Source organism: Gorilla gorilla, chromosome 13 (assembly GCF_029281585.2).
Source record: "Gorilla gorilla gorilla isolate KB3781 chromosome 13, NHGRI_mGorGor1-v2.1_pri, whole genome shotgun sequence".
Taxonomy (NCBI): Eukaryota; Metazoa; Chordata; class Mammalia; order Primates; family Hominidae; genus Gorilla; species Gorilla gorilla.
Window position 1 is genome coordinate 84831097 of NC_073237.2, and position 27771 is coordinate 84858867.

General features: G+C 42.4%; 1 protein-coding gene across 16 annotated transcripts in view; it reads left to right on the top strand.

Annotated features, from left to right (window-relative positions):
• SPIN1 (spindlin 1) overlaps positions 1-27771 on the top strand; it is a 90107-nt gene that overhangs the window by 9891 nt on the left and 52445 nt on the right. For 4 of the 16 annotated variants that reach the window (XM_063696533.1, XM_055350909.2, XM_055350913.2 and 1 more), the window contains exons 2-3: positions 19152-19325; positions 26759-26968. The exons of 1 other annotated variant lie outside the window; for it this stretch is intronic. In XM_063696533.1, coding sequence (XP_063552603.1) covers positions 26917-26968 — 52 coding nt within the window. In that variant the 5' untranslated portion in view covers positions 19152-19325; positions 26759-26916. Of the gene's footprint in view, positions 1-2903; positions 2958-15995; positions 16084-16719; positions 16845-19151; positions 19326-26758; positions 26969-27771 lie in introns of those variants that run through there. 11 more of the 16 variants (XM_055350915.2, XM_004048218.4, XM_055350917.2 and 8 more) reach the window with 6 other exon arrangements.

The following is a 27771-nucleotide window of genomic DNA, read 5'->3' on the forward strand; positions in this document are numbered from 1 at the left end:
GCTTTCTTTGCTCCAGCTGTGTGGGGCCTCCTTTATTCTCCTGTGCTCACCATCTTCTCCACCAGGAATCTTGGCACTTGTTCTTTTCCTCTGCCTGGAATGCCTTTCTTTGTTAACAGTTATTCCTGGTCTTTAGAGTTTGGCTCAAGCATCACTTTTAATGAAATTTTCTGTGTGCGTGCTTGCACATTTTCATAAGATAAAGAGATTGGACTGTACTGATATTCATCACCGACTCCAACAAGCATCAGTTGTCTGAAGTGTTTTTTTTTTCCCCAGACAGTCTTGCTCTGTCTCCCAGGCTGGAGTGCAGTGGTGCGGTCTCAGCTCACTGCAGTCTCCACCTCCCAGGTTCTAGCAATTCTCACTCCTCAGTCTCCCAAGTAGCTGGGAGTACAGGTGCGTGCCACCATGCCTGGCTAATTTTTTTGTATTTTTAGTAGAGACACGGTTTCACCATGTTGGCCAGACTGGTCGCCATCTCCTGACCTCAAGTGATCTGCCCTCCTCTGCCTCCCAAAGTGCTGAGATTACAGGTGTGAGCCACCGTGCCCGGCCTGAAGTTGTTTTTTTGAGACAAGGTCTCACTCCAGTTGCCTAGGCTGTAGTGCAGTGGCACAGTTTTGGCTCGTTGCAGCCTCGACCTTCCCGGGCTCGGGTGATCTTCCCATCTCAGCCTCCCGCGTAGCTGAGACTACAGGCATGTGCCACCATGCCTGGCTAGTTTATTTTTGTATTTTTAGTAGAGACGGGATTTTGCCTTGTTGCCCAGGCTGGTCTCGAGCTCCTGAACTCAAGCAGTCTACCTGCCTCAGCCTCCCAAAGTGCTGCCTCAGCCTCCCACCTGTGCCACTGCACTACAGGCATGAGTCACTGTGCCCGGCTGTCTGAAGTTCTTGAATTTTTTTCTTGACCTTTCTGCAGTCAAGTCCTCTTGGTGCTTATCAGAATTACAGTGTTATATTAGTTTATGTGATTTAATTAATTTTAGTTTTCCCACAAAGGCTGAGTTTCATGAAAGCAGAGCCATTCCTGTTTTTGCCTGTAATTACTTTTCTGGTATCTAGCTCAGTGTCTGAATTGTGAGGGCTCAAGCTACCCTGTGCAGTAGCTAGAATTAAATAATAAGGAAATTGAGGGTGTCCGGTTGGTTAAATGCCTTGTCTGCACAGGTGTTTGTCATACAGTGATTATTAACAATTTGTTGACTTTTATTTATTTATTTTGAGACAGAGTTTCGCTCTTGTTGCCCAGGCTGGAGTGCAGTGGCGCGATGTTGGCTCATCGCAACCTCCGCCTCGTGGGATCAAGCAATTCTCCTGCCTCAGCCTCCTGAGTAGCTGGGATTACAGGCATGCACCACCACACCTGGCTAATTTTGTATTTTCAGTAGAAACGGGTTTCTCCATGTTGGTCAGGCTGGTCTCGAACTCCCCACCTCAGGTGATCCGCCTGCCTTGGCCTCCCTGGGATTACAGGCGTGAGCTACCGTGCCGGCCTTGTTGACTTTTAATTGTAATATTTTTTTCAGGATCACATAACATTTAGAAAAATGAAACCCCTAGGATGGATAAAGAAAAACGTGTATGGGATATGTGTGTGTATGTATTAAGGCATTTGTTACAGTGATTTGAGTTCACACAGTGTAGGAGGAGCTGGCTTAAGCAGTTTCTGTTTTTTTGAGACAGAGTCTCCCTCTGTTGCCCAGGCTGGAGTGCAGTGGCACAATCTTGGCTCACTGCAACCTTCACCTCCTGGGTTCAAGCGATTCTCCTGCCTCAGCCTCCCGAGTAGCTGGGACTACAGGCGTGTGCCACCATGCCCGGCTAGTTTTTTTGTATTTTTAGTAGAGACGGGGTTTCACCATGTTGGCCAGGCTGGTCTTGAACTCCTGACCTCGTGATCCACCCGCCTCGGCCTCCCAAAGTGCTGGGATTACAGGTGTGAGCCACCGTGCCCAGCTGTTAAGCAGTTTCTGTCAGGCTGTTGTCTTTGTGATTGATGCTGGAGTTTGAAGTCCACAGGGCAGTCATTTGAGAAAGGAAGATGGATGTAAAGTGGGGAAGAAGAGGACACAGGAAGCTACAGGCAAGGTACATGGAAACCATGCTAGTTCTAGTTGCCTTTGTTCCTGCTTGTGTGGGTGGCCTGTAAGAGTTGGATCCTTGGCAACTCCCAAAGTGCTGAGATTACAGGTGTGAGCCACCGTGCCCAGCCTGAAGTTGTTTTTTTGAGACAAGGTCTCACTCCAGTTGCCTAGGCTGTAGCCCAGGAGGCAGAGAAGCTTAAGGAGAGCCCAGAGGAAGGTGGAGTGGATGCAGCTGCAATTCTAGGCCAACCACTGCCTCACACGAATGGGGTGAGTCAGAAGATGAGCAGCAACAGTGTGTGCAAGCTGCAGGGTGGTTGCTTTATCTTCTGCACCCTTCAGTTGCTGCACAAGAATCTCTTGTGAGCCATGCACGTTGGAAACATAAAGGAAAGGAAATTCTGGGGAATGTAGTTCAGCTCAGCCAAGTTCAAACCATACAAAGCAGAATGATCAGCTCAGGCTTTTAAATTTTTAGCTCAGGTTACACGTAAGGGACCCGAAGGTTTCTGTGACTGCTCTAAAAATGCAAATGTAATTCCTAATTTGTGGGTGAGACCATTGATTGGTAGGAATGGAATCCTGAAAATTGGATTGGAGGCATATGGTCAGATTCTGTTTAAGCTGGAGACCTTAAATCCTTAAATGCTGCTCTGCTGCCTTTCCCGGAGAAGCAGCCTTTCCAACCCTTCCCAGAGGAACTTAATCTCCGTTTGCCTGAAAAACCTGTAATTGGCCTCCCTTTGGGTAGTTGCCGAGCACGGTACTGTCTTCCTCAGAATCTGCCCTGTAATCCTTCTTTCTTGTAGATCTGTGGCTGGACTATAGTTGCAGCAGGCCCCAGAGAGTGAGGTGACCCATGAGAAAGGTATGCTACACTCTAAAAGATTGTATAGTTTTGCCACTGTGTAGTCAGGAGCCTGGAGGAGTATTTGATTTGTGGCAATGGATCTTAGGGGTATAGTATAACAGTGGAAGGAACATAAAGTTGGATCAGGCAGAATTTATTGATATGGGCTCACTAAGCAGAGATTCTGGGTTCAGCGTTATAGTTCAAGGGGATAGAAAGGACTCTTAACAGTTGGGTTAATTGACTGAGGCCCGTCCACAAGGCCTGATGCCTCAGTTAGATTTTTTCTGGCCTAACAAGGAACTCCACTGACCATTCACTCACCTTCTATGAGAGTCTATATTTGGCCTGGCATGATGGATAATACCTGTAATCCCAGCACTTTGGGAGGCCAAGGCAGGAGGATCACCTGAGGTAAGGAGTTTGAGACCAGCCTGGCCAGCATGGCGATACCTCATCTCTACTAAAAATACAAAAATTAAGCGGATATCATGGTCCATGCCTTAATCCCAGCTACTCGGCAGGCTGAGGCAGGAGAATCGCTTGAGCCCAGGAGGCAGAGGTTGCAGTGAGCCAAGATCATGCCACTGCACTCTAGCTGGGGTGACAGAGCGAGACTCCGCCTCAAAAAAAAAAAAAAAATTAGCCGGGTGTGGTGGCTTGTGCCTGTAGTTTTAGTTACTCAGGAGGCTGAGGTGGGAGGATCAGTTGAGCTGGGGAAGTCGAGGCTGCGGTGAGCCATGATCGTGCAACTTCACTCCAGCCTGGGCAACAGAGTGAGACTCTAATAAAATATTAGTTCATAAGGAAAGGTTCACCTAAATGCATAGCCCTTAAATAACTTGCATTGTTGGTGGAACTGTACTTTGCTAGGACCTTTTTGGAGGATGGCTTCACTAAAACAGAATTTAAAATGCATGTGCTCTGTTGATCCAGCAGTTTCACTGCTAGGATTTTATTGTATAGATGAATTTGGACAGTATACAAATACGTTATGTGTAAGGTTTTTCATTATATCTGTGTTTGTGATCGAGAAAAATTACAAACAACTGTCCAATAATGGAGTTAAGGTAGAGTAAATGACCATTATATCCATACACTGGAATATTGTGCCACTGTTAATAATAAGAGGTTGATAGGAAAAAAAATTCATACAGCCATCCCTCCATATCAGGGAATTGGTTCCAGGACCCACACTCCGCCCGCCTCCCCCCCTGCACCCCACCCCATGGATACCAAAATCCATGGATGCTCAAGTTTCTTATATAAAATGGTGTAGTATTTGCATATAATCTATGCATATCTTTCTGTATACTTTAATCTCTAAATTACTCCTAGTATGTAATACAGTGTAAATGCTATACAAATAGTTATACTGTATTGTTGAGGGAATAACTACAAGGAAAAAACTTTATGTGTTTGGTACAGATGAAACCATCATTTTTTTCCCAAATGTTGAAAATCTGAGGTTAGTTGAATCCACAGATGTGGAGCTGAAGGGATAAGAGGCCAAGGGCCAACTGTATTACACAAAAAATGTAACATTTAATAAGAGAAGCAAGTTGTGGAACTGTATGTTCTTGCTTATGTTGAGATGTTATGTATCTGTTTTAAGCCTTTGCCTAAAAATACTTTGCTAAATTCCTAACAATCTTTTCCTTTTATTAATACATAATATTTTACATCTTTATGGGATGCATATGAATACTTGTTACATGCATAGAACATATAATGATCAATTCAGGGTACCTGGAGCATCCATCACCTTGAGTATTTTATCTTTTTGTTTTTGAGATGGAGTCTTGCTCTGTTGCTCAGGCTGGAGTGCGGTGGTGCGATCTTGGCTTGCTGGAACCTCTTGCCTCCTGGGTTCAAGCAATTCTCCAGCCTCAGCCTCCTGAGTAAGCTGGGATTACAGGTGTGCGCCACCATGCTGGGCTAATTTTTGTAATTTTAGTAGAGACAGGGTTTCACCATGTTGGCCATTCTGGTCTGGGTCCCCTGACCTCAGGTGATCCGCCTGCCTCAGCCTCCCAAAGTGCTGGAATTGCAGGTGTGAACTACTGCGCCTCGTTGAGTATTTATCATTGCTGTGTGCTGGTAACATTTCAAGCCTTCTCTTTTAGCTACTTTGAAATATACAGTATATATTTGCTAACTATGGTGACCCTACTCTGCTATAGAACATTAGAACTTTCTAACTGTATGTTTGTACCCATTAACCAACCTCTCTTCCTCACCCTTCCCAGCCTCTGATACCTGTCATTGTATTTTCTATTTCCATGAGGTCAACTTTTTTTTTTTTTTTTTATAGCTCCCATGTATTTGTTAGAACATGTGTTATTTGTCCTTCTATGCCTGGCATGGCTTATTTCACTTAACATAATGACCTCCAGCTTCATCCATGTTGCTGCAAACATTTTATTCTTCTTTCTGGCTGAATAGCATTCCATTGTGTATATATGCTACGTTTTCTTTATCTCTCTGCTCATTGATGGATACTTAGGTTGAGTCTATATCTTTGCTTTTGTAAATAGTGCTGTGGTAAATAGGTGAGTGTATGTATCCCTTTGATAATACTGAATTCTTTTCCTTTGGATAAATAGCCGGTAGTGGGATTGCTGAAGTATGTAGTAGTTCTGTTTTTAGTGTTTTGAGAAATCTCCGTACTGTTTTTCATAATGGCTTTACTAATTTCCATTCCCAGTGTATAAGAGTTCCCTTTTCTCCGCATCCTTGCCATCTTCTGTTGTTTGTGTTTTTAATAATAGTTATCCTAACTGTGGTAAGGTGCTATCTCATTGTAGTTTTGATTTGTATTTACCTGATGATTACTGATGTGAGCATATTTTCATATATCATTTGGCCATTTGTATGTTTTTTGATGTCCTTTGCCCACTTTTTAGTGAGATTATTATTATTTTTTAATTATTGGTTATTTGAGCTTGTTGCATATTCTGGATTTTAGTCCTTTGTCATGAATGGTTTGCACACATCATTTCCCATTCAACAGGTTGTCTCTTCACTCTGTCATTTGTTTCCTTTGCTGTGCAGAAACTTTTCAGCTTGTTCTGTTGGTTATTGAAAGAGATGTATTAATACTTTGATTTTGCATTTGTCAGTTTTTCCTTAGTTCCGATACTTTTTGCTTTATACATTATCTTATGAGGGTGTGTTCTTAGATGCATTGGTATTTAGAGCTATATATCAACCAGGTCTTTTAAAATCACTGTAATCCCAGCAGTTTGGGAGGCTTGAGGTGGGAGGATCACTTGAGTCTAGAGTTTGAGACCAGCCTGGGCAACATAGCAAGACCCCATCTCTACAGAAAATTTAAAAAAATTAGTTGTGTGTGGTGGCACACACCTGTAGTCCCAGCTACTCGGGAGGGTGATGTGGGTGGATCACCTGAGCCTGAGAGGTGAAGGCTGCACTCAGGAACCCTGATCATACCGCTGTACTTAGCCTGGGTGACAGAGTAAGATCCTGTCTTCAAAGCGGGGGAAAAAAAAGAAAACCACTATTAAGTGTTCTTTTTAAGGGGCCAGTATTATTAGAGGTAAAGTTTATTTAGCTTGATATTAATGTTGCTGCAGTGTTTTCCTTTGGTTAGTATGTGTAGGGTATATCCTTTTTTACCCTTTAATTTCAGTCTTACTTATTTTTCAAGCATGTGTTGCTTAATGATGAGAATATGTTCTGAGAAATGCGTTGTTAGGTGAGCATTATAGAGCATACTTGCACAAAACTTACATGGTGTAGCCTTTGACACACTTAGGCTAAATGGTAAGCCTATTTGTTCCTAGGCTGCAAACCTGTATAGTATGTGACTGAACTGAATACTGTAGACAGTTGGAACACGATGGTAAGTAATTATGTATGTAAACACAGAGAAAGTACAGTGAAAACCTGGTATAGAAGATACAGAAATGGTCCACCTGTATTAGGGCACTTACCATGAATGGAGCTTGCGGGATTGGAAGTTGCTCTGGGTGAGTGAGTGGTGAGTGAATGTGAAGGCCTAGGACATTATTGTGCACTATTGTAGACTGTGTATAAACACTGTACAGTTAGGCTACACTAAATTTATAGAAAAATTTTTCTTCAATAATAACCTTAGCTTACTCTCCCCTACCCCCCAATTCTTCAATCCAGTCTTGGCTGCTACAGTCAGACAGCGAAGACACTTTTTTCTTGCATCTATATTAGAAACCGTGTAGCTTTTTTACTTTATGAACTTGATAATTTTTAAATTTCTTGACTCTTATAGTACTTAGCTTAAACCACAAATACATTGTACAGATGTATAGAAATACTTTCTTCCTGTTATTTTGTAAGCCTTTTCTATTTTAAAAATTTATTACTTTTGTTTTTACTTTTTAAACTTTTTGTTAAAAACTAAGATACTTGGCCAGGCGCAGTGGTTCATGCCTGTAATCCCAGCACTTTGAGAGGCCGAGGCAGGCAGATCACCTGAGGTCAGGAGTTCAAGACTATCCTGGCCAACATGGTGAAACCCTTTCTCTACTAAAAATACAAAAAGTAGCCGGGCGTAGTGGCAGGCGCCTGTAATCCCAGCTACTCGGGAGGCTGAGGCAGGAGAATCGCTTGAACCCAGGAGGCAGAGGTTGCAGTGAGCCGAGATCGTGCCATTGCACTCCAGCCTGGGGGCAAGAGTGAGATTTCGTCTCAAAAAAAAAAAAAAAAAAAAAAAAAAAACTAAGTTACTCAGGATCATCTGTATCACTGTCTTCCACCTCGGCATCTTGTCCAGGTGAAAGGTCTTCAGGTGCAATAACACATATGGAGTTGTCATCTATGATAACAGTGCTTTCTTCTGGAGTACCTCCTGAAGGACCTGCCTGAGGCTGTTTTACAGTTAACTTTTTTTATAAATAAGTATGAGTACAGACTAAAATAATGATTAAACATATGGTTAATACATAAACCAGTAACATAGTTGTTTATTATCAAGTACAATGTACTGTACGTAATTGTGTGTACTATACTTTTGTTTGTTTTTTGAGACAGGGTCTCGCTCTGTCTCCCAGGCTGGAGTGCAGTGGCAGGATCTCGGCTCACTGCAACCTCCACCTCCCGAGTTCAAGCGATTCTCCTGCCTCAGCCTCCCGAGTAGCTGGGATTACTGGCATGTGCCACCATGCCCGGCTAATTCTTGTATTTTTAGTAGAGACGGGGTTTCACCATGTTGGTCAGGCTGGTCCAGTACTCCTGACCTCGTGATCCGCCCACCTCGCCCTCCGTAAGTGCTGGGATTACAGTCGTGAGCCACAGTGCCTGGCCTGTACTATACTTTTTTTTTCTTTTTTTTTCCTGAGACAGAGTTTCGCTCTCGTTACCCAGGCTGGAGTGCAGTGGCGCGACCTCATCTCACTGCAGCCTCCGCCTCCCGGGTTCAAGCGATTCTTCTGCCTCAGCCTCCTGAGTAGCTGGGATTACAAGTGTGAGCCACTGCCCAGCCTGTACTATACTTTTGTATGACTTTGAACACAGTAGTTTTGTTTGCAGCACTGTGGGTTTGTTTACACCAGCATCACCACAAAGACGGCTGTGAAATCACTAGACAATAGGAATTTTTTAGCTCCATTATAATTTTTTTTTGTTTGTTTTTGAGACAGGGTCTCGCTCTGGCCAAGGCTGGAGTGCAGTGGTGCGATCTTGGCTCACTGCAACCTCTGCCTCCTGGGTTCAGGTGATCCTCACACAATCTCCCTAGTAATTGTGACTACAGGCGCATGCCACCATGCCTGGCTTGTGTGTGTGTGTGTGTGTGTGTGTGTGTGTGTGTGTGTACGTGTAGAGATAGGGTTTTGCCGCTTGCCTAGTCTGGTCTCCAACCCTTGAACTCAAGTAATCTGCCCACCTTGGCCTCGCAGAGTGCTGGGGTTACAGATGTGAGCCACTGTGCCTGGCTCTATTATAATATTATGGGACTACCATTGTATATGTGATCCATTATTGACTGAAATGTCTCTGTGTGGGGCATGACTGTACTTAAGTTTTGAAAGATTTTCTTGCCAACAGTATATACTAGAATTTTTTTTTTTTTGAGTTGGAGTCTCGCTCTGTCACCCAGGCTGAGTTGCCGTGGCACAGTCTCGGTTCACTGCAAGCTCCGCCTCCCAGGTTCACACCGTTCTCTTGCCTCAGCCTCCCCAGTAGCTGGGACTACAGGCGCCTGCCACCATGCTCAGCTAATTTTTTTGTATTTTTAGTAGAGACAGGGTTTCACCGTGTTAGCCAGCATGGTCTCCATCTCCTGACCTTGTAATCCACCCACCTCGGCCTCCCAAAGTGCTGGGATTACAGGCTTGAGCCACTGTGCCCAGCCAGTACATACTAGAATTTTAAAAAATCTTGTGTGTTTCTTATGATTAGAGCATCTGTCTATTGGCATTTGACAAAGTAACTGACGTTTAGGTTCAATCTGTTAATAAGTACTTTCTGCCTATCAAACCTGTTTTTTACTTTTTCCTGTCCTTTCTTGCCTTCTTTTAGATGCTTATTTTTTATGTTTGTTCTGCTGTTCTAACTTGGAAGTTACTTAAACATGAATCTTTTACTATCAAAATCTAATATTATTTGATACTTTCCTCCTCTCCTGGATACTCTGTTGAGCTCATTTTTATTCCCATTGTCATTATTGCGTTGTTTTAATTCTGTCTGTATTTTATCTTAAGACAGGATTAATTTGTATTTTCAATAGCCATTTAGATTTACCCACAAAATTTATCTTTTTCATTTCCTAACTAGATCATCTTGTAACATTTTCTTCTGCCCGAAGAACACCCTTTATGCTTCCCACCTTTTGTGTAACTTCTAGTAGTGAATTTCCTATGTTAGTCTAGACATGCCTCAAATTGATCTTCCTTTAAAAAAAAAAAAAAAAAAAAGATGGAGTCTCACTCTGTTGCCCAGGCTTGAGTGCAGTGGCGTGATCTCGGCTCACTGCAACCTCTGCCTCCCAATTCAAGCCATTCTCCTGCCTCAGCCTCCCGAATAGCTGGGACTACAGGTGTGCGCCACCATGCTTGGCTAATTTTTTTTGTTACTTTCAGTAGAGACAGGGTTTTGCCATATTACCCAGGCTGGTCTTGAACTGCTGATCCCTAGTGATCTATCTGCTCGGCCTCCCAAAGTCCTGGGATTACAGGTGTGAGCCACCGGCCTCATCTTCCTTTTTGAAGGATACTTCTGATGTGTACAGAATTCTAAGTTGTCAGTTTTCTTCTAAGGTGTTAAAATAAGCTGTTGAATTGTGGTCAGGTGCAGTGGCTCACATCTGTAATCCCAGCACTTTGGGAGGCCAAGGCAAGAGGATTACTTGAGCTCAAGAGTTCGAGACCAGCCTGGGCAACATAGTGAGACCTCATCTCTAATTTTTTTTTAAATTAAAAAAAAGCTATTGAATTGTATCTTCAGTTTTCATTTTTTTTTTTTGTAAGAAGTAAACTGTCAAGTTATAAAAATCACTCCTATGACTGGAATCTCTCTCTCTTTTTTTTTTTTTGAGACAGAGTCTTGCTCTGTCACCCAGGCTGGAGTACAGTTGTATGATCTCGACTCACTGCACCCTCCACCTCCCAGGCTCAAATGATCCTCCTACCTCAGCCTCTTGAGCAGCTGAGACCACAGGCCTGAGCCACCCCATGCTTGGCTATTTTTTGTAGTTTTTGTACAGACAGGTAGGGTTTCGCCATGTTGTCCAGGCTGGTCTTGAACTCCTGGGCTCAAGGGATCTGCCTGCCTCCGTCTCTCAAAGTGCTCGGATTACAGGCGCAAGCCACTATGCCCAGCCTGGAATCTCTTGGTACTGCAGGCTTTATGTTTTTTTTTTCTGCCTTTGGTTTTCAACAGTTTTACTGTGATGTGTTTGGTTATATATTTCTTTATTCATTCTGCTTGGAATTCTTAGGTTTTATTGAACCCATGATGGGATGTCTTTCATTAGTTTCGAAAAGTTGACAGGCAATTTCTGCTATTCCCCCTTTACCCCCTCCCCCCACCTTCTGAGAGCCCATTTAAGCACTTTAGATCTTCTCAGTCCCTTACCCTTGTCATGCTTCATCCTGGATATTTTTGTTTTGGTTTGGTTTCTTTTCTTTTCTTTTTTTTTTTTTTTTGAGATGGAGTGTTGCTCTGTCACCCAGGCTGCAGTGCAGTGGTGCGATCTTGGCTAACTGCAGCCTCCACCTCCTGGGTTTAAGCAATTCTCTGCCACAGCCTGCCAAGTAGCTGGGACTACAGGTGCCCGCCACCAGGCCTCATTCATTTTTGTATTTTTAGGAGAGACAGGGTTTCACCATGTTGGGCAGGCTGGTCTTGAACTCCTGACCTTGTGATCCACCTGCTTTGGCCTCCCAAAGGGCTGGGATTACAGGTGTGAGCCACCATGCCTGGCCCTTTTTTTTTTTTTTTTTTTTTTTTTTTTGAGACAGAGTTTCACTCTTTTTGCTCAGGCTGGAGTGCAATGGCGCGATCTCGGCTCACTGCAACCTCTGCCTCCCGGGTTCAAGCGATTCTCCTGCCTCAGCCTCCCAAGTAGCTGGGATTACAGGTGCCTGCCACCATGCCCGGCTGATTTTTGGTAGAGATGGGGTTTCACCATGTTGGCCAGGGTGGTCTCGGATCTCGACCTCGTGATCTGCCCGCCTGGGCCTCCCAAAGTGTTGGGATTACAGGCATGAGCCACAGCGCCTGGCCCTTTTGTGTGTGTGTGTGTGTGTGTGTGTTTGTGTGTGTGTGTGTGTGTGTGTGTTTGTGTGTGTGTGTGTGATGAATTTTTGCTCTTGTTGCCCAGGCTGGAGTGCAATGGCGTGATCTCAGCTCACCGCAACCTCCACCTCCTGGGTTCAAGAGATTCTCCTGACTTAGCCTCGGGAGTAGCTGGGATTACAGGCATGTGCCACCATGCCCGGCTAATTTTGTATTTTTAGTAGAGATGGGGTTTTTGCATGTTGATCAGGCTGGTCTCGAACTCCTGACCTCAGGTGATCTGCCCGCCTCGGCCTCCCAAAGTGCTGGGATTACAGGCGTGAGCCACTGCGCCCGGCCTGCTTTTCTTTTTTCTTGTTTTTTTTCTGCTGGTTTTTATTCATTTTGTCTCCTTGTTGGCTCTCTGTGTGTGTGTATACACACGTGCACATCTAGTAGATCACATTGTAAATATCGTTTGAATAATTTCTGGTCTAGGATGATATATCCAGAGAGGATTTATGCTTGTTTCTGTCTCAGGCATCTTAGGGAATAGGCAGTCTGGGATCACCTTGGTTCAGTTTTAGGGATAAAGATGAGTTGAAATTGAGCTACACGATGGCCAGGTGCGGTGGCTCATTCCTGTAATCCCAGCACTTTGGGAGGCCGAGGCGGGCGGATCACGAGGTCAGGAGATGAAGACTGTCCTGGCTAACATGGTGAAACCCTGTCTCTACTAAAAATACAAAAAAAAATTAGCTGGGCATGGTGGCGGGCCCCTGTAGTCCCAGCTACTCAGGAGGCTGAGGCAGGAGAATGGCGTGAACCTAGGAGGCGGAGCTTGCAGTGAGCCGAGATCATGCCACTGCACTCCAGCCTGGGTGACTGAGCGAGATCCCGTCCCAAAAAAAAAAACCAAAACAAAAACCGTTTGTTTCCTTAACACAATTCCAGTAGTCGTTGATAGAGCTTCCTTGCTTCTGATATGACAAGATATTCCAGGCTCCTCTAATATCCTTCTCCTTATCTGGAATTGGTTATTTCTCTAAGAAACTCTGGTTTCTGATAGTTTTTACTAGGGATGTCCTTGTAAATTTTACTTTAATTTTGTAGCTGTTGGGAGGATTGTTTAAATTACCAGTCCATTGTTCCCAAGAGTTGGCCATTTATATTGATCCTTGCGGGTGGCCTTCAGAAACCCATCAAAGACCCAGAGAGACTGCTTATTGTCCATAGTTTTGGGCAGAGGGGGTTGTGCCATGGACCGTTTGCCAGTTTTATGAAACCTGTGGATGCCTTTTCAGAATCTTCTGAACACAGTGAATGAAATACATAGGATCACAACAGAAACCAATTATATTTAAGTTATACAAATATTACTACGCTGTTATACAGAAGACCATGGTGTCTTTCTTTGTCAGTAATTTTTTTTTTTTTTTAGACAGTCTCACTCTGTCACCCAGGCTGGAGTGCAAATGGCACGATCTCAGCTCACTGCAACTTCCACCTCCCGGGTTCAAGTGATTCTCCCACTTTAGCCTCCCTAGTAGCTGGGACTACAGGCGCATGCCACCACACCCGGGTAATTTTTGTATTTTTAGTAGAGACAGGGTTTCACTATATTGGCCAGGCTGGTCTCGAACTCCTAACCTCGTGATCTGCCCGCCTTGGCCTCCCAAAGTGCTGGGATTACAGGCGTGAGCCACCGCGCCTGGCCTGCTTGTCAGTAATTTAAGTGACAAGACAATATTGTTGGTATATAGATAATTCAGATTTTGTTTTTTAAGATATTAAAATTAAGTTTTTTTTTTTTTTTTTGAGATGGAGTTTTGCTCTGTTGCTCAGGCTAGAGTGCAGTAGTGCGATCTTGGCTCACTGCAGCCTCTGCCTCCCAGGTTCGAGCGATTCTCCTGCCTCAGCCTCCTGAGTAGCTGGCACTACAGGTGCGTGCCACCACATCTGGCTAATTTTTGTAGAGATGGGATTTCACCATGTTGGCCAGGCTGGTCTCAAACTCCTGACATCAGGTGATCTGCCTGCCTTGGCCTCCTAAAGTGTTGGGATTACAGGTGTGAGCCACTTCCCTGGCCAAGGTGTTTTTGTTCTGTTTTTTTTTTTTTATTTTATTTTTAAGGCAGTCTCCCTGTATCGCCCAGTCTGGAGTGCAGTGGTGCGATTTTGGCTTACTGCAACCTCAGCCTCCCAGGTTCAAGCGATTCTTCTACCTCAGCCTCCTGAGTAGCTGGGACTACAGGTGTGCACCACCACACCTGGCTAATTTTTTTTAGTAGAGACAGGGTTTCACCATTTTGGCCAGGCTGGTCTCAAACTCCTGACCTCAAGCAATCAGCCTGCCTTGGCCTCCTAACGTGTTGGCCTCCCAAGGCCTCACACTCTACAGGTGTGAGCCACTGCGCCGGGCCAAAATTAAGGTTTTGATGTTTAATAAAAATAAATTGTGGGGTGGTGTTGCTTACCTCCTTTTATATAATCATTAACAAATAATTGTTGATGGGGAATTTTAGTGAGCATTATGGATGTATGATTTCGATACAGTTTGACTTAGATCAAAGTTAATAGGTTTTCACAAGACTGCCCTCACTTTGGATACCAGCTGCAAACTTCGGGGGCTCCCATGTTACTTTTATTTCTGACCAAGTACAAATGTGGAGGTTTCCATCACACTCAAGTTTGATAATTCAGTTAGGATGACTCACAAAACTCAAGAAAGTCCAGTACTTATAGTTTATTATAGCAAAAAAAAAAAAATACAAATTAGGACCAACCATAAGAAGTGACATATAGGGCAGTGTCTGGGAAGGTCTCAGATACGAAGTGTTCATGCCCTCCTATGGAGAACAGGGTATTAATCAGGAAAGCTCATGTGAGCCTCTGTGTCCAGAGTTTTTATTGGTGCTTAATTACATCAGCATGATCCATTGAATCATTGGCCTTGAGCTTGAACGCAATTTCTTGCTCCCCTCTCTGAACTTTGGACTGTTATCCTGGGGCTCAGAGCCCCAACCTTCTAATGCCATGGTTGGTCTTTCTGGTTTGGCCAGCCCCCCACCTCCACATTCTGAAATCTTGTTAGCATAAACTAGGTGCTCACTGTGAATCACGGAGATGCCCTGTCCCTCTCAGGACATTTCAGGGATTTAAAGGGCACCAACTGGAGCTGGGACAAAGGCCATCCAATCTCTTTGTTATACCACAGTCAGCAATTCTGTTTTCAGTTTGATGCCTAAGGACCAGGCCTAGTGATATCACGTGGCTGACCTGAGCTGTGCCTGAGTGCCTGCATGAGAAGACTATGTGCTCTGTCCTGGTGGCAAATCTAGTCAAGTGTCAGTTGATGAGTTTAAGTGGTATTTTGAGCTACAACAAATGCAATGGGATGGAAATATATGTGATTTCTATTGTTGAGAAGTTGGAAGTACTACTACTAATACTGTGGTTTGTTGCATGCATTCATGATAGAATGAAGTGCTGTACTTCAGGTAGAGGTTAGGAAAGATGAAGATAAAATTTTTTCTCCTGTCCAAATCCATGGTCCTTATAAATTTTGACCACGTATTACACTTGTATTAAAACTTGGTGTTTAGATATTTAGTGGTTTAGGGTGTTTAATAATTTTTTTTGTTTGTTTTTTGAGATGGAGTCTCGCTGTGTCACCCATGGTGGAGTGCAGTGGCATGATCTCGGCTCACTGCAACCTCCACCTCCTGGGTTCAAGCAGTTTTCCTGCCTTAGCCTCCTGAGTAGCTGAGACTAAAGGTGCACGCCACCACGCCTGGCTAATTTTTTGTATTTTTGGTAGAGACGGGGTTTCACCGTGTTAGCCAGGATGGTCTCAATCTCCTGACCTTGTGATCTGCCCGCCTCAGCCTCCCAAAGTGCTGGGATTACAGATGTGAGCCACTGCGCCTGGCCTGATAATTTTTATATTGATAGAGAATTTGGGCTCTGAAGGCCTTCAGATATCTACTTGGTATATATGATAGCTGCTTTGCCAGGATCCTTAAGTAGCTGAACATTGTGTAATTAGCAATACTTTATAAGGATTGAGCCCTTTATTTTAATCTTTGAAGTTTTAGCTAAAGGCAGAACCTACACCAGAGGCCCCTAGAATATTGTCCTTAAGTTCCATTCATTGTAACATTTATTTTTTGAGAAAGGTCTTGCTCTGTCACCCAGTGCAGTGATGCCATCCTGGCTCACTGCAACCTCTGTTTCCCAGGCTTAAGTGATCCTCCCACCCCAGCCTCCCAGTTAGCTGGGACTACAGGCATGCACCACCACACTTGGCTAATTTTTATTTTTTATTTTTTTATAGCAATGAGGTCTTACTGTGTAGCCCAGGCTGGTCTGGAACTCCTGGACTCAAGTGATCTTCCTACCTTGGTCTTCCAAAGTGTTGGGATTACAGGTGTGAGCCCCACCCTGCCCATTGTAACATTTTAAATAAGAATATTTAATAATTTTTTTTTTGAGATGGAGTCTAGCTCTGTCGCTCAGGCTGGAGTGCAGTGGTGCATCCTCGGCTCACTGAAAGCTCTGCCTCCCGGGTTCATGCCAGTCTCCTGCCTCAGCCTCCTGAGTACCTGGGACTACAGGCGCCTGCCACCATGCTCGGCTAATTTTTTTTTTTTTGTATTTTTAGTAGAGATCGGGTTCACTGTGTTAGCTAGGATGGTCTCAATCTCCTGACCTCGTGATCCGCCCGACTTGGCCTTCCAAAGTGCTGCCATTACAGGCATGAGCCACCGCGCCTGGCCCAAGAATGTCTAATAAATTCTTGTAGTTACCTGGGAAGGTTTTGAGTTGTACTCTTGAGTATTTTTTCTTTCCAGAACTATAAAACCTAAAACCATTGACCCTAAATTTTTGTTGTGAAACATTTCTAACATAGAAAAGTTGAAACAGGCAGTTAATATCTGTACTCAACATCTACATTCAGGAATTGCAGATATTTTGCTGTCTTTTCCTCTTTTTTGTTTTTAAATTTCTTCTCTGCTAAACCATCCTTTCTTACCCTATTTTTGTTTTATTTGTTTATTTTTAGAGATGGGGTCTCATTCTGTCACCTAGGCTGGAGTGCACTGTGACTTGATCATAGCTGTCTGCAGCATCAAATTCTTGGGCTCATGGGATCCTCCCACCTCAGCCTCCTGAACTGGAACTACAGATGTATACCACCACATCTGGCATTTCTCTCCTTTTAATAATAATGTCTTAGTTACAAACTTAACTGGTAAACTCTTGTGATGCTGCTGCTGGTTCTAAACTTAGTTACTACTTTCCCCTGCTGTTTTTTCCCTAAACTTTTTAAATGAAATTTTCTTTTTCTTTCTTTATTTTTTGAGATGGAGTTTCGCTCTTGTTGCCCGGGCTGGAGTGTAGTAGCATGATCTCGGCTCACTGCAACCTCCACCTCCTGAGTTCAAGTGATTCTCCTGCCTCAGCCTCCCGAGTATCTGGGATTACAGGCATGTGCCACCACGCCTAGCTAATTTTGTATTTTTAATAGAGACGGGGTTTTTCCATGTTGGTCAGGCTAGTCTTGAACTCCCAACTTCAGGTGATCTGCCCACTTCAGCCACCCAAAGTGCTGGGATTACAGGCGTGAGCCACCGCGCCCAGCCTTGAATGAAATTTTCTACACATAGAAGAGTTGAAACGATAGCAGAGTGACCTAACCTGTCTACCTGATATCAAGATTTTAATTTGCTAACATTTTGCTCTACTGTTTTTTATTATTGAACCATTTGAAAGTTGCATTAAATTGCAGACATCATGACACTTCTTAAAGTAAGGTTGTTATTCTTTGTAACTACATGCCATATTTAAGAAAGCTAATTAGCCCTTCATAATATCTATGCTCTGTATTTAGATTTTAGCTATATGTTTTTTCCGTATAAATGTCTGTGATAATTTATGTAATCCCCACTAAGTTATAAAGGAGAAACAAATTCTTATTCTCTATGCTCATACTCAGCACAACACTTCTGTGATCAAATGTGTGTGGGTTTTCCCTACATTATCTGTGTCTCGTTTTCTCTGATGACTCCAGTTGGTTGTCCTACAGTTTAACTTCTCAGAGTATCCACCTGGAAATAGCATCACATCCCACAAGGCTGCCCCCACTTCTCATGCCAATTGCAAGTCCAGGTTATTTATTTTATTTATTTACTTATTTATTATTTGTGAGATGGAGTTCTCACTCTGCCACCCAGGCTGGAATGCAGTGGTGTGATCTCGGCCCACTGCAACCTCCGCCTCTCGGGTTCAAGCAATTTTCCTTTCTCAGCCTCCCCTGTAGCTGGGACTACAGGCGCGTGCCACCATGCCCAGCTAATTTTTGTATTTTTAGTAGAGATGGGGTTTCACCATGTTGGCCAGGCTAGGCTCGAACTCCTGACCTCAAGTGATCCGCTGGCTTTGGCCTGCAAAGTGCTGGGATTACAGGCATGAGCCACCACACCCCAGCCAAGTCCAGGTTATGTTATGTGCTTCTGACACACTAGCTATAAATTGGAGACTCCTGTGATTCCTCTTTCAAAGAGGTTTTGTAATTTGCTAGAATCACTCACAGAACTCAGGGAAACAGTGTATTTGCTAGATTACCATTTTATAATAAAGAATACAACTCAGGAACAGCCAGATGGAAGAGAGATGCATAAGGCAAAGGAGGAGTGTGGAACTCCCCTGCCTACTCTGGGCTCATCACCCTCACAGTACTTCCATGCGTTCACGAACCTTAAGTTTCTTGCAGCTGTCCTTTTGGGTTTTTCTGTAATCTTCAGTAAGCCGGCATGATTGATTATGTCATTGCCCACTGGTGATCAGCTTAGCTTTTAGCCCTCTCCTCTACCCGCCTCCCTTCCCAGGGTAGGGCTGAAAGTTCCAACCCTCTAACCACTGGTGGGTTCCCCTGGCAATCAAACCGCTTCCTGAGGCTATCCAGAAGCCATCAGACATCATTCATCTCATTAGCATAAAAAAGACACTGGTATTCCTAGAGTTTTAGGAATTTGGGTACCAGGAAATGGAAGAACAAAGTATATATTTCTTCACATGTTTAACCTTGTGTGACAACAATTTTTTTTTCTTTTTTGTTTAAATCTTCTTGCATACCAAGGTAACAGTTTTAAGACAACTTGTTGACAGCCCAAGCTTCAGTTTACACTTGACATGTTTCACTATTAGTGCTCCTGTATACTTTTTCATTAGTGGTCCTGGTGTTAAGATTTGGGAACTTAGTATTTTTGCTTAAACAGTTTTAGGAGTCAATTTTCTTTTTATAAATAGTACTGTTCAGTGATAGCAGCAGGCAACAAATACTTTGATATGACTCTGTTTCCTGAGAATTACTGCTTTTATATCTGAAATGTTGAAATATTCATGTTTTAGCCTTTTTGGAGACAATACGTTGTCATTGATTTCGTGATACCCTATTCCTTTATTGAAGCAATCTATGTGTTTATTTTTAAATAGGACGTTTATCTCGACAATGCTAGTTGCAGTCTGTGTGACCTTGACCAAGTTATTTTAATGTCTGTGCTGCAGTTTTTCAGTTTCCAAGATGGAATAGTTATAGTGCATATCTTCCTCATGGTTGTGAGGAGTGCATGACACATAGCGAGTGCTCAGTGAACGGTCATTTTTCTGGTAAGTAGTTGGAGAATTTTTTGATCTCCTTTGAGATTGCAATAGAATGAGAATTTTGAGTTTCAGAATTTAAGTTCATGACACATTTTTAAGATTAGTAAAATTGCAAGCCTGGATACTGTTAGATAAGAGTTCTAAATTTCTCTTCAAAGAATCAATATGTCAGTATGTTCAATTCTTTGCCTTCTACTTTTAAAATTAACTTCCTCTTAAAGCAGCCTTTCCCACCCTCATTCCTATTACGTGCTCCACCCTGGCTCATTCTGATTACCTGCTCCACCCTGACTCATTCTCCACCCTGACTCATTCTGATTTCCTGTTCTGTCATAACCATTTTTCCCGACAAACCACTCACCCCGTCACTCTCTTTAAATTAGCCAGTTGGAAATAGTTTAGCCTGTGCAGTCTAACCCTAGCCAGTAGGGGAACGACACAGCAGCAGGGGCCACGTGCGTCAGGAATAGGAACCCCTTGCTCTCCCTTGTGCAGGTAGTGTGCTCACCATTGCTCCATCTGTGAGGGCGCACCCTTCTATAGAAGTAAATTGCCTTGCTGAGAAGAAAAAAAAAAAAAAATTTTGTATTCGAGTGCTATTTATTTTGCAGCACTGAAACTTTGTAACAATACTTAACTATATTTAATAAAGATGGACTTAGCAAAGGAAAATCCAGCATCTTTTTTTCTCTTAATTTCTTATGAAAAATTTGAACTGAAATAAAAGTTCAAAGAATAACATTAGTGAACACTAATATTCTCTTCACCTACATTAAAAAATATTTTGCCATGTTCATGTTGAATGGAAATTGTAGGTGGTGCCATTGTTTTGAGCTAATCTTCTGCACTGGGCCACAATAGACCAGACTAAAATCTAAATGGAGCCACTCATGCTGAGGTTCCAGACTACCAAACTGAGGTGTTATCGGACCTTTCCAGAAATCAAGAGAGAGGAATAGCCTTAATTTCTCAAACCAGGCAGTTCCAGTTGGCATGATAATGCAGTTCCCAATCAGTGATTTCTCTATTGTCCTGTTTTTTCATTCCTTCCTTACAAGGAAAGTAACTTTGAAATGACCAGTCCGCTTTTTGTTCTGCCATCCTGAAATAATCAAAAGGATCACAGTCAAGTTTAAAAGAGTTTTATTCAGGCCAGGCGCGGTGGCTCATGCCTATAATCCCAGCACTTTGGAAGTCCGAGGCGGGTGGATCACTTGAGGTTGGGAGTTCAAGACCAGCCTGACCAACATGGAGAAACCTCGTCTCTACTAAAATTACAAAATTATCTGGATGCGGTGGCGCATGCCTGTAATCCCAGCTCCTCGGAAGGCTGAGGCAGGAAAATAACTTGAACCTGGGAGGCGGAGGTTGCAGCGAGCCGAAATTGCGCCATTGCACTTCCAGCCTGAGCAACAGAGCGAGACTCCGTCTCAACAAAACAAAACAGAAACAAAAACAAAAGAGTTTTACTCAAGTGCAAAACTGAGAGTAGCCAACTGGGTAGCACAGAATCCAGAGGAATGGAGCCAGTCAGTCCTCCGAAGCTGAAAAGTTTAAGGTCTTGCTTATGTAGGCAGAAAACAAATTTAACAGGATTGCCACATTTTCCATACAAGGTTGGTTTATGAGTTATAGCAATTTGATTAGTTACAGTTCTTTTCTTTTCCTTTTCCAATTTAAAAGAGTTTATTTAACATTCCATCTTAGTGTGGTAGTCTTGAGGTCTTTGTGTAAAAGAAGGAAGTTAATCTACAATGAAGATTAAGTTTAGAGGGATGGGGGTCTTCTCTGGAGCCCTTTAGTCTTTTCCAACATTTTACAAAACAGTGTAGGTAAAGAGGCTAATTCATTATCAGAGGACTAAAGCTGCCTGTCATGTGACTCAGATCCCATTATCACATTTCTTTAAGGCTGAAAATAATTTAAAAACTTCCAGCAGATTTGATTTTGAATTATTTTCACAGTTCTTTGTTTCTGCTTTCTTCAGGCCTGTTCTGTCTGTACATGTAGCCTCTGCTCTGCTCATTGGATGCTCATTCTATTTTATGGAACAAAGTGTTGCTTGATTCTAGAATCGTAAATAAAGCTGTTTAAGATCCTTAAACCACATTATTGTAATTTTGTCTTTTGATATTTGTGTTAACCCTCATGTATGTATTGTTTTCTTTCCCTGAATTATTTGAAGTTAACTTACAGAAATTGTGAGTCTACCTCTTTAAGCATTTCAGCATGTTTCCAAAGAATATATTCTCAGGCATAACCACAATGTCTTTGTCGTGCTTTTAAAATTTAATGATAATCTTACAATATCTAATGTTTAGTCTGCATTTAAATTTTCCCAGTTGTCTTAAATGTGTGTGTGTGTGTGTCTGTGTGTTTTTTCTTTTGATACAGTGTCTCACTCAGTTGCCCAAGCCGAAGTGCAGTGGCTCGATCATGGCTCACTGCAGCCTTAACCTCCTGGTCTCATGTGATCCTCCTACCTCAGCCTCCTGAGTAGCTGGTAGCTGGTACTACAGATGTGCACCACCACCCACAGCTATCCTTACTGTGTTGATCACTTGAACTCCTGGGCTCAAGTGATCCACTCCTCAGCCTTCCAAAGGATTAGGATTACAGGCATGAGCCATTGTGCCTGGCCTTAAGTGTCTTTTGTAGCTTTCTCCAGCCCCCTCCCCCCGCCCCAATAAACCGTGTGTTTAGGGTTTATTCATTGTGTCTTATTGTTGAGTCTTTAGTCTCTTTTAGTCTAGAGCAGTATGTCTACCATTTTTCTTTTTTGACACTGACTTTTTGAAGAGTATGGCCCACTTTTCATGTACAAAGTCCACCTTTCTAATTTGTCTGTTTCCTCATGGTGTTGTCTAAGTTGCTTCTGCATCACCTGTATTTCTGTAAACTAGAAATTCGATCTAAAAGCTTGACTAGATTTTTTTTAATATATTTTATATTGCCACATTTCACCTGGAGGTAAAACATTTTTGACGAGTATTTTATAAGTGATATAGTCTGCTTTGCGTCATATCACATTAAGAAGTGAATAAAGCGAGGTTGATTCCCTTTTAATGATGCCAAATTGTTTTATCTTTCAATTCCGTTGTAGTGAAGCGTCAAGATTGCTCCATTGTAAAGCAGTAACATTTTCCCCTTTATAATGAACGAGTAACCTGTGGAGTTACTTGTTTTGATACCATATAATTATTGTTCTCTAGCAACCTTTCTCTTGATAGATTTAGCAACTATTGATGGGTCTCTCTGAATGCAGGACCTTCTTTTTAATGGCCTTATAATTAAGCTCCATTTGACAATATTTTCCGTAACACTTGAAGGTTCTGCTAACCTAGAAATAATGCTAACTGTGAATCTAAAATTTTTTTGTTTCCTTCAGTTTTTTCCTTCAGTTTTCATTTACAAAGTTAATCACTTAGTAGAATAACTTAAGGTGAAGATGGTATATCTTTAAAAAAACCTGAGCAAATTAAGTTCAACCTTTTCCAGTCAAAGAAGAGTGGGATTTGTTTTAGAAAAGCTCTAGTCCATCTGAATTTTGAAAGCCTTACGTGGCAGCTGTTAAAACCAGGGTTTCATTAGTTAGCACTCATTAGTTTTTTCCTTTTGATCTGTCTCTGCATTTCTTTCTGGTCTTAACAGGAGTTAGGATAAGATCAGGTGGTTGAACTATTTATTACTTGCAACTCAAAAAAGAGAAAGGACTCTAAAATTTTATTTTATTTTTTAGATTACATCTCAACATGAGGGAAGGACTCTTTTTTCTTTCTTTCTTTCTTTTTTTTGAAATGAAGTCTTGCTCTTGTCGCCCAGGCTGGAGTGCAGTGGCACTATCTCAGCTTACTGCAACCTCCGCCTCCCGGGTTCAGGCGATTCTCCTGCCTCAGCCTCCCGAGTAGCTGGGATTACAGCTGCCCACCACCATGCCTGGCTAATTTTTGTATTTTTAGAGGAGACCGAGTTTCACTATGTTGGCCAGGCTGGTCTTGAACTCCTGACCTCAGGTGATCGTCCACCTTGGCCTCCCAAAATGCTGGGATTACAGGCGTGAGCCACCACACCCAGCCAAGGGAAGGACTCTTATCTGGAGTTTTGCGTTCTAATATTATTCAAATAGCCACCGTGTATCCTTCCCCCACTGCAACTCTTCCTTCTACTCCTGTCTTAAATTTTTAGTTTATTAACAAGTTCAACTTGAAATTTTAATGAAGTGGAAAACAGCAGAAAATACTGCTAAGATAAGCTTAAATCTGATAGGAGGGTACATACTTCAGAATATCAGTAAGTTAAAATTTTCATTTCATTGAATGAATTTGTTAGGATAAATTGATTTTATGTAGTTTTAAAATTTCTTTAATCTGGCTGGGTGCAGTGGCTCAGGCAAAATTTTTTTTCTTGATCTTTGAAGTCATTCTGTAAAGAGCACAGAAAGGGAGTGGAGTCATGGGATGTTTTTTAAAATTGGGAAATACTACATTATGGTTTGTGGTTTTTTTGTTTGTTTGTTTGTTTTGTGACAGTCTTGCTCTGTCACCCAGGCTGTAGTGCAGTGGTGCAATCTCGGCTCACTCTAACCTCTGCCTCCCGAGTTCAAACAGTTCTCCTACCTCAGCCTCGTAAGTAGCTGGGGTTACAGGTATGCACCACCACACCTGGCTAATTTTTGTATTTTTAGTAGAGACCGGGTCTTGAACTCCTGGCCTCAGGTGATCTGCCCACCTCGGTCCCCCAGAGTGCTGGGATTACAGGTGCGAACCACTGTGCCCAGCCTACATCATGTATTTTTTTTTTTTTTAAATAAAAAGCTCTTGATCTTCTTTATTTATTGTACTTTTTTGAGATGGAGTCTCACTCTGTCATCCAGGCTGGAGTGCAGTGGTGTGATCTTGGCTCACTACAACCTCTGCCTCCCGGGTTCAAGTGATTCTCCTGCCTCAGCATCTCGAGTAGCTGGGATCGAGGGCATACGCCATGTTCAGCTAATTTTTTTTTTTGTTTTTTGTAGAGACGGTTTCGCCATGTTGGCCAGGCTGGTCTCGAACTTTTGAGCTCAAGTGATCTGCCTACTTTGGCCTCCCAAGGTGTTGGGTTTACAGGTGTGAACCACTGTGCCTGGCCTTTACATCGTGTGTTGTATGCTGATGGGACTATGCTAGTGGTAAATGTATACAGAGAAAAAGGATGGGATTGATTAGGCAAGTGACAGGGTTGAATGTGGCTCAGAGATATTGCATCTTTTATTATGGAGACAAAGGGTACTGATCAGTTAGTCAATTTGGTGGTAAAGTGATGAGTAGTTGAGTAGTTCTCTTTGGTTCTGTTTTCCTAGCCAATAGCAAGCCTATCTGCTGAGGCTGTGGGTAGTATTGTTGAATGCACAGTTGAGATATGAGATTACAAATTTGAAGTGAAATTTTTGTATGTTTTTCATCCATGTTTAACCACTTTACGTTGTAAGCACTCTAGGAAGGGATTTGGGTTAGGGTTTTGCCGTACAACAATGACAAGAAGAGAAGGGAAGAAAATTGAGAAAAGCAATGGAATAATAATCATCGTGATGTGATTGACCATCCATGAAAATCTAAGCAGAATAATAAGGGAAGTTAGTCCCTGAGGGAGATAATGCGATATTGGAAAAACAGTAAAGCTGTACATTGGTACTGGTTGCATCAAAGAATTGTTGGAATGGGAGTGTCAGTGTAAGAAAACTAGAATGATCAGAGATGGTTTTGAGTATGAGATACTTGAAATAAAGGTTTTGGGATTATTGCAGTTATTGTTGATAAAAAGGTCTATGTTGAGACTGTGAGAATAGATGAAGTGTAGGGTAAGTGGTTTGAAGGGAGGGTGTCTAAGAGCCAGGCGGGAGGTTGAATGGATCATATGTGTGGATGTTGAGGATGTCAGGAATGTTGATGGGATCATGGAGGAAAAGAAGTAAAGCCGATACCATAATCTTCAACAAATGTGTGCCAATGACGGAAGATTCACAGGTAGAAAAGTAACAAAAAGGGATAGCTGTTATGACTAGTGTTATGGCATGTGCTTCTAGGGTGAGCATTGGGGTAGGAGAGATTGTGTCAGGGTGTGTGGTGACAAATGCAAACCATCTTTTTGGGGGAGCTATTGGTGGTAGGGTCATGTGGTCAAAGTAGACTGCACTTTGCTGAAGAACGACTTTACCTTCTGGAGAGGTTTGGGCAGGCTGGGGGAAGAGAGTAATAGGGGCCCATTCCATAGGTCTGAGTGGGAAGAGAGTTTAATGAGGGAAAAGAGGGATATGAGATTTGATGTGGCAGCTGGATAGGCTCTCAGGGAAAGGTGAGTAAGCAACCAGTTGTCCTGATAGCCTTCATCTTAGGCCTAGTCTCTCTCCATCATTGAGTGGTGAAACAGACCTGCTATATCTCTAGGAACTAAATTTGGTTTAAAAGATAACACTGCTTCTGGCAGGGTGCAGTGGCTCACGTCTGTAATCCCAGCACTTTGGGAGGCCGAGGCAGGTGGATCACAAGGTCAGGAGGTTGAGACCATCCTGACCAACATGGTGAAACCCCATCTTTACTAAAAATACAAAAATTAGCTGGGCATGGTGGCGCACACCTGTAGTTCCAGCTACTCTGGAGGCTGAGGCAGAATTGCTTGAACCCGGGAGGCGGAGGTTACAGTGAGCCAAGGTTGTGCCACTGCATTCCAGTCTGGCGACACAGCGAGACTCTGTCTCAAAAAAAAAAAAAAAAAAGACACTGCTTCCATAAAATGACTTTGGCATTTGCATGGGTGAGGAACTTTCTTTGAGGCTCCGCTGATATTTCTCGACCTTTTTCTTTAGTTTCTGGAAGCTTGTGAGCAGAAAGGGAAACTCAGAGACGTGTTTGGCTGTAATTCTTTCTCTTGCCCAAGACCCTGGCCTGCTGATCTTAAGCCTCGCTGTTACTCTGTCTTGAACATGATTTCCTGTGCTGCCCCCGTGCTGTCCTTCCACTCTGCCTCCCCAGTAACCTCACACCCGTCTCCCACCCCCATACTCTGATTCTTTGTGTCCCATTAGAGAGATGGGCCATGCTGTCTAAATCTTCTGTGAAATCCCAGCATCCACCCTTTTCTGGTTTCTAGCAGCAGGATGCTTTAGGATAATAATGGGGATGCCAGACAGCAGCTGTATTGTGTTCCAGTTGATCGTGGAAGAGCTTCACTTTTGGGTCTTGCACATGTCCCAGGCCTCTTTTTTTAAAGAGTCTATCACCTCTTTTTCTCCTTTCTACTTTGTCATGTCCTAAGAACCCAGGTCTTAGGAAATAAAGTTAATTGCTTTGGGACAAAATGCACTTTAGCTAATACTTTTGCTTAAAATTTTATGTTTAATGGCTGACTAGGCATAATTTTGCTCTCTTGATGCTCTAGTAATGAACTGTTTCACTGTTTTACAGAGTGCTTGTGATTTCACGTATTTTTGCTGAACTCGTAAAAGAGACACTTGGATGGTGGATTAACCAGAACACTAACATTCTGTGAAAAGTTTCAAATTGGAGAATATTGAATTTTCACCCTAGTCCAGCAGCTCCGCTGCTCACTTAAATACAGATGAATGAAGACCCCATTCGGAAAGACACCTGGCCAGCGGTCCAGAGCTGATGCAGGTAGGCATTGCGGTTCTACACATATTTAAATATATACTTTAATATAATTCATTTCAAACAAGTGTAAAATTTGGGTACTTTCACATAATAGCTAGCGAAAAACTTTGTCATTTCTAGTATGTTATACACATATGCATATATTAAGCAGATTTAAGTTTCTTGAAAGGGAAGTAGTCACATGAAATTTCTGTATAATCCTTTAGCAGGTTATAAATGTCTAGTAAATTTAGCAAGTGAATTGTAAATATCTGTTAATAGGATTATAGTAAAAGGAGTTTTTTTTGGAAGAGTTAAAGTGAGGTGACAATGAGTTGGATTTAGTGAGATTTAGTGTACTGAGAGCAGCTTTTAGGAAGAAAGATAAACTTGGAATTTCTTGTGTTTACTTGAAAAGTTTACTGGCGTGGAAATTTTAATAAAAATTACATTCATTCTTATTTTTGTGGCACATAGCTAGTATAACTTGAATAGAAGTTAGTCTTTGCCTGATTTTTAGCGTGCCTGCCCCAATAAAGATAAACAAAATCTTATAGAATACCCTATAAAATAGGTAAGTCATACTTTCTTTGGGACTTGAAAAGCATTCTTCTCCATTTCAGACATATATTTGAATGTTGAAAAAGAACATTTTAGGGTTCTTTGACAAATGAATCAATTATTCTATAAAAATTATTATTAATAGTACAAACTTAAGTGATTTAGAACAATTTCTTCTATTTATTTACTGTAGTATTTGGAGTTCCGTTGTAGAAAAACCACAAGAATTAAGATTTCTAAGTACCCTTTATCTTTATTTTAGGTTC